This window comes from Doryrhamphus excisus, chromosome 5 (assembly GCF_030265055.1).
Source record: "Doryrhamphus excisus isolate RoL2022-K1 chromosome 5, RoL_Dexc_1.0, whole genome shotgun sequence".
NCBI classification, from domain to species: domain Eukaryota; kingdom Metazoa; phylum Chordata; class Actinopteri; order Syngnathiformes; family Syngnathidae; genus Doryrhamphus; species Doryrhamphus excisus.
The window spans coordinates 21568449-21575792 of NC_080470.1; the positions used below are offsets into that span (position 1 = coordinate 21568449).

A 7344-nucleotide genomic window follows, 5' to 3' on the forward strand; every position below is an offset into this window, starting at 1 on the left:
ACATTTTTTGAACGATTTGTTCAAGAATATATGCTTTTTTGAAAGAAACAACACAAAGCAGCTTCCTGTTTAACATGAAAAGGCAGAATTACAAGTGATGGTTCCCCAACCACCGGCTGCCACCAAGTTGTTTGTTTAAGTGTGAGACTTGTCCCACTCTGTTGGACAGTCCTTGAACACACCATCTAACTTTCTCCGGCACTGCACAGACAGACTACTATACTGATTTTTTCTTTCTCCTCATATTTGGTCCTAAATGTTGATACTATGTGGGAATTAGATCGTTATAATGTACATATGTTGATGTGTTGAATATCTTTCCTGATGTCTAGCTAGCGTGCTGCTCATGCTACCAATGCTAATGCTAGTGCTGATAGTTAAAACACATTAAGACACTATGCACATAAAAAACAAATGGTTATGCCTGCAGGTAACTTACTTGTAACCCAAATTTTAGCTTGTAGTAAGCAAAAAATCTGCCAAGATACCACTGTATAAATGACAATAAAAAAAATACAGGCAGTGCTCCTCTACCTTCTCACTTGTCTTTGGCAGTCAACGTACTTTGTGACCACTCAGAGCTCAACTCAAAGCTATCTGACAGGGCTTTGAAACTAACTTTACTATACAAAATACCCTTTTTTGTCCCAATTCTTATTTGTTCCATTAAAGGGGCCGAAGCAATGCAGGTTTTCTAACCAAAAACAGTTTCTCCAGCAGGTGATTTCATTGACAAGCTACTTCCCTCAAACCAAAGGAGGGTTAATCATTCAAATCACCTGCTTTAATGACCGTCTGGAAAGAAAACCCATAGTATCTCGGCCCTGCATGGCATGGGTTTGACACCCCTGCATTAAAGCATAGTGCTATTAAAGGACATTTCTGTTAACGTGAGGAAGATGTTTCGTATGCTAGTTGTACCAAATGCTCCACAATGGGGGGGGACATCAAGCACACAAAAACCTTATCAGCCAACTGAAATGTATTGGGATTTGGACAGTGAAAATGAAGTGCAAATTTAGTAGATATAATAAATATGAGGGGCGGCACGGTGGGCGAGTGGTTAGCGCGCAGACCTCACAGCTAGGAGGACCAGGGTTCGATTCCACCCTCGGCCATCTCTGTGTGGAGTTTGCATGTTCTCCCCGTGCATGCGTGGGTTTTCTCCGGGTACTCCGGTTTCATGCTAGGTTAATTGGAGACTCCAAATTGTCCATAGGTATGAATGTGAGTGTGAATGGTTGTTTGTCTATATGTGCCCTGTGATTGGCTGACCACCAGTCTCGCCCAAAGACAGCTTAGATAGGCTCCAGCACCCCCCCCGCGACCCTCGTGAGGAAAAAGCGGTAGAAATTGACCATGTAATGTCACATGTCAACCGGCAGGTGGCGACATTTTACTTGTACTGCTTTTACAAGCTGCTTGAAAGTTTGTTTAAATAACAAATTAGACGGGGATTGAATGAGGTATTTGTTTTTGTTTTTACTGAACGACCACACTTGTTCATTTAACATTCCACAGGAACATATTGATATTTTCCTGGTACCGATCCAAAACCAGACGTAGCTGGAGGGGGTAGGGGGTGTTTCTGTTTGGTTCTGGATCTTGTCACAGACACTGTGGACTCACACACAGTTTCGTACAAAAGCACACTTTGTTCTCGTCGGTGTGTCCAAAGATGGATAAATGGAAGAAGACAAAGGCCATCCTGCAGTGAGATGCCTGACCACTAGGGGGGGCGTTAATCTATATCATTAGATGGTTGTTATGATTAGACTATAGCTTTCTAATTGTTCCCCACTGTACGGCGCCCCTGACCAGAAGTGTCTACTGGGCCTCGTTTAAGTGCGTTGAGGTGCCTCCCTGACAAACAATAAGAGCCCCCCGGGAGCCTTGATGCTGTTTGGGACGATAGGGAACACGCGAGGGGGGATCTATCCCCGAACGCATCTGTCTGTACACTCCCATTTGGACTCCATCCTCCACCATCCGGCTGTTAAGAGAAATCCATACAAAGTCAATTAAACACACATTTACGCCTATACAGTATATAATTGAATAAGTATAAGGTAATAAATATAGATAGCATGTAATCTTAGTATGGTTATGCTATGTATAAGTGTTTTAATAAGTGTTTTCAAAATAGTCCGAAAGAGGGGCAGGGGGAGGAGCTACCGACCAGAATGCGCGCGCACCTTCTGTCTGGCGTCTTCTGCAGAACTGCAATGACGAGATAAGCCTTATCTTTTCGGGGTTTTGTTCTTTTTTGCTTTTGTAATCTCACGCTTTCATCCACAACTCTCAGAGACTCTTCGGCTGGAAGAGCTGCTGAAGGCTCCCGCTGCCTCCCAGGTGAGTAGTTTGTGCTCGTTGTTTATCTCCGGTTTGATTGACATTAAAGGGCAGGAAGCGACGATGACGCAGGCTAGCTCGGCTCGTATGATTCGGTTTTTGTGATTGAAACATTCGCTCATGTGTGTTCGTTGATGTGTCGCTAATTACATCAACATACGCGAGGTTTGGCAATGTAAGAGTTTTTTTTTTTTTGCTTTGCGCGGCGTGTGTTTTTGTTTGTTATCCCTTAGCGCTGCTAGCTTGTTTAACGCGCTAGCTAAGTCATTTAGCTTAGCTGTCACTTAGCCCTGCTTCTATGGCAACCGAGGCGCGTGCCAGTGATGGCTACGAGCGCGTTCCCGAGCTGCGTTACGGTCAACGGTCATTTTTTTTCTTCGTCCTCCTCCTCCGCCATAACCGCAATATGGTGTCTTTACCTGTCTGTCTTTGTTGTTTATGTGTATGTAACTAGAAGTGGACATGTCAAGCTATATATGGACATGTAGATTTAAACTTCCGGTGTCATGGCGCGAGTTTAGTTGGTTAAAGCAGCTGTATTGCCATGGTAACATCGGCTAGGACCAGGTTATGTCCAGGGTTTCATCTTAAAATGGGCTGTGACAGTGCCACTGTTTAACTAATTAGGAGATAGCATTAATATTTGAGAACCCAGAGGTTCCCGAGGGAACACAGAGGGGGGAAAAAAGCACTCGTGATGATGTTAACCATCGGTAAGTGAGGGAGATTTTCAGAGCAGGGAATACCCTAGTACGCACAACACTGCCATCTACTGGTCACAACGAAATACAGTCGATGTTGCCTGAAACGTCACAATGTACTGTATTTGTTTTATTTAAATGGATAAGTGTTAAGGTGTCAAAGTTGTGCCATTTTGAATGAAAAGACGAACAGGGTAATATAAATATATATATATATATATATATATATATATATATATATATATATATATATATATATATATATATATATATATATATATATATATATATATATATATATATATATATATATATATATATATATATATATATATATATATATATATATATATATATATATATATATATATATATATATATATATATTCATTCATTCATTCATTTTCTACCGCTTTTTCCTCACGAGGGTCGCGGGGGGTGCTGGAGCCCATCCCAGCTGTCTTCGGGCGAGAGGCGGGGTACACCCTGGACTGGTCGCCAGCCAATCACAGGGCTATATATATATTTATATATATATATATATATATATATATATATATATATATATAGGGTAGTTAGGATAATAATCAATGTTAACTTGCGTATCCTTCCTCTTGTGTTAGGGTCGGCACCGACCCATTTTACATTTTAATGCATAAAAACAATCTCATAACATTTGTTTATTGCATCAAGACTTTTTGACTTTGTCAGGAAACTGTATTTCAACAAAATAAAACCAAAAATAATAATTTTTACTAAATTTTAAAATGGTCTGGTTCAAATAATATGACTACAAAGCAATATTTTGAGCCAAAACTGAAGTCATAAGTGTACAATTAGCCAACACAATGACAACCAGCTCCTCTTCTCATCATGTAAGCTTCAGGGGATTCTCATTTTGTCTAGTTTTCCAATATACCAGCAGAAAAACAATGTCCAGACATGTGAGGTGAATTCACACATTTGACTGTCTGATTTCACATTTACAATTAGTAAGTGAAGTACAGTGAACCAAGATCTGGACCAAATTTTTGGTGACAATGAGGGAGAGGACAGACCAGCATAGCCATTGAGATGAGATTGAGATACATTATTTATTATTATTTTTCATTAAGATAAAATGCTAGTTAAAAAAAACAAACATAATATGTGCCCTCCCATTGGCTGGCCACCAGTCCAGGGTGTACCCCACCTCTCGCCCAAAAACAGCTGGGATAGGCTCCAGCATACCCACGACCCTCGTGAGGATAAGCGGTATAGAAAAGGAATGGATGGAATCAGGAGCTCCTACCTCTTGTTCCTGATGGTGGCGTCTTTAGGTATTGTAAACAAATATGGATCCTTTACACACGAAGAAACACTTTCTGGGAGCCATTGCAGAATTTGGGGGTAGAGCAAAGAGTGTATCTGGCCTACAGGAAACGCCCATATAAGGAAGGCAGCAATCTGTGACATCACAAACTGCCAGTGTCAGAACTCCCTCTGAAACCGATCATTTTGAGCCATCCCAAACTTCTTTCAGGGTTCACTTCCAAATGCGTAAACCTCATTATATGAAACTTTGGCATGGTTTAACACAAGAATACAACATTCCTGGAGAAAACCCACACATGCACGGGGAGAACATGTAAACTCCACACAGAGATGTTGTCATAATAGTACGACTCTTAACAAAAAAAAAGCACATTTTAATTTGAATATTTGAACTCTATTCTACTACTATGACATAATATTCCAAGCTCATTTGTTAGAATTAGACTTTTTGCTCTGAGTATTTTCACTTAAGTCTCATAAAATGTGTTTTTTTAAATTCTATTAAATATTTTTAAACTTTTTTCTTGTAAATTTAATTCTCATAATTACGATTTTATTTCCACAATATTTTGACTTTATTCTTGTAACAATTTTTTTTCCTTGTAAAAGTATAACATTATCTCTACCTTTTTTCTTTGAATATTTTGGGTTTATTCTTGTAAGGTTACTGTTGATCTTTCTTTGTTTAAGTTTTAGAATGTGTCACGGGCCAATGAAAAACAGCTGTGGAACGGCAATGGCTCCCAGGCAGCACTTTGAACACCCCTGCGGTATCATATCCATGAGCTGACAAGACGGGCTTGAATGTGCATATATTTTCCAGACAAAAATTAGCAAATGTCTTCGTTCTTCTTTGACGGCCCTCTCGTCCCGTCAATCACCATGAATAATTGATGATGGGTTACATCGGACACCGGTTGTCAGCGGCCCCGCGAGACCATGCTCCCGCCAGGATGGATGAGGCTTGACAGGCGAGACAAAACGCAGACGAGTCGGGCCACAGGTGTTGGTTTTCAGAACCTTCTGTGTTTTGTCTTTCAGGTTTTCCCAGAAAGATAATGGATGAGCGTTGCCACTAGCGCTTAATGAAGACTCAGAAGGTGGGAAAATGGAAGGTTCTGCTGAATGTTCTCTAAACACGGCCCACTCAGATGTGGGCGACCCCGGGACAGGAGAATCACAACTCCCTGGGAAAGAGGAAAATGCATTGGCGGTTGTGTCCACCTCCCAGGAGCCTTGTGCGGCGGGACTAAGCAAAGGGGGCCTGCTGGAGGCACCCACACCCCCGGTGGCCCCTCCTTCCCCCACTGATCCCCCAGGGGGCGTGGCTTTGAAAATGGCCACCACTGTTCTCCACCCAGTGTGCCTGGGGGACAATCCGCTGATGCTGCCCATACACCTCCAGATGGCCGCGGCCGCCGGGCCCCAGCTGGGCCAGATGGGGGCGGCGCCGTACTTGCTGTCGGGCACCAACCCGGTTTCCCTGCCTCTGGTTCTGGATCAACAGGTCGTCCAGCATGTGAGTCCTGCTGTGATTCCCCAGAACAACATCCTGTATCAGAATCCATTGTCCTTCAGTTTGCCCGCTTCCCTGGACCAGAAGTCCACCGGCCCGCAGCAGGATCCCAACCTGCTTGCCCTGCTCCAGAATCCGGCTTTTGCTGGCATCCTGCAGGACCTTTTCCCTTCTCAAACCCCTCCATCTACCTGCCACTCACCCGGCTCCCCCTTCTTCCCACTCCCTCCCCTCACTCCGCCTTACTCCTCCCCTCTGGCCCCTTTGGTCCCCCCTGCTACCCTTCTAGTTCCTTACCCTGTCATCATTCCTCTGCCGGTCCCGCTGCCTGTGCCACTGCCCATCCCTGTTCCCATTCCTCAGAGCTCAGTGGACTCCAAGACCAACCTGCCCAAATCTGTTTGCACAGAAAGTAAAAGCACTCAGACGCCAAGAGACTTCAACCCCCCTCCCTCAACCAGCACGTCCCCACAGGTCCTGGACCTGTCCATGCGAGCCTGTCCTATAGAACCCAAACAGGAATACCTCAGCCCACAGCAGCAAGACAGCGTGCTGGACTTGTCAGTGCCTGCTGGCAGGAAACAATGCGTCCGCTCACGAACCCCTGCCAGTCTGGACTCTAAGCTGCTGGGGGGTCTGGCCTCACTGGAGTTCAGCCGGCAGCACAAGTGGATGGTGGACAGCGGTGCAGGGGGATCCACTTCTCTGGGCCCCGGGGCAGGCAACCTGGAGATTGTCAGCGCCTCCCAGACCGCCAAGGTCATCGTCTCAGTGAAGGACGCCATTCCAGCCATCCTCTGTGGCAAGATCAAAAGCCTCTCCAGCTCGTCCACTAAGAACTTCTCCATGAAGCGAGACCAGCAGGGGGCACCGCTGCAACAGCTCTTTGGTGTGCCGCCGGGACCCCAGGGGGAGGTGCAGGACACCGGCGAACACCTGAAGAAGACCTCGAAGAACCGAGCCATCAAGCTGAAGAAGGTGAGTTCACAGGAGATCCATTTCCTGCCTATCAAGAAGCAGAGACTGGCGGCACTCTTTCCCAGGAAGTGAATGCCAGCCCCCACCCTCCTCGGGGTGTGTTGGCTTGCTTTTACTCAGTGATGCTTTTATTACTTGGAAGACTTTTATACACAAACTCCAAAAAGTCAAGGTAGGACATTGCATTCTTTTCTTCCATTATGTGTGTGTGTGTGTGTGTGTGTTAGTTTACCTTCTCCCGTGCACTTTGTGGTAGTTAGCATAAGAAAAATCAAGAAAAAAGGTGACAGGGTTGTTTGCTGCCTGTTGAGATGATGATGATGATGATTTGAAGAAATGCAACAAACGTGAAGATGTATTTATTATTGTTATGATTCTCATATGTTTGCAACGCTTTCATTGTAACACCACTAATTTATTATTGTGTTGTCAAAATGCTTATTTATACACTAAATGTATCTTTTCTTAAACCTCTTTGCTGAC

At 44.1% G+C, this 7344-nt stretch overlaps 1 protein-coding gene across 1 annotated transcript; it reads left to right on the top strand.

Moving 5' to 3' along the window:
• Window positions 1–2197: 2197 nt before the first annotated feature.
• Window positions 2198–7335, top strand: LOC131129339 (retinoic acid-induced protein 2-like). The gene is made up of 2 exons (XM_058072780.1): window positions 2198–2352; window positions 5409–7335. Exon 2 carries the CDS (start codon window positions 5476–5478, stop codon window positions 6931–6933), a length of 1458 nt encoding a protein of 485 aa, XP_057928763.1. The 5' UTR covers window positions 2198–2352; window positions 5409–5475; the 3' UTR covers window positions 6934–7335.
• The last annotated feature ends 9 nt before the right edge of the window (window positions 7336–7344 follow it).

Excerpts from the sequence above, each read along its gene's own strand:
- LOC131129339 (XM_058072780.1), top strand. The coding sequence starts at position 5,476 with ATGGAAGGTTCTGCTGAATGTTCTCTAAACACGGCCCACTCAGATGTG.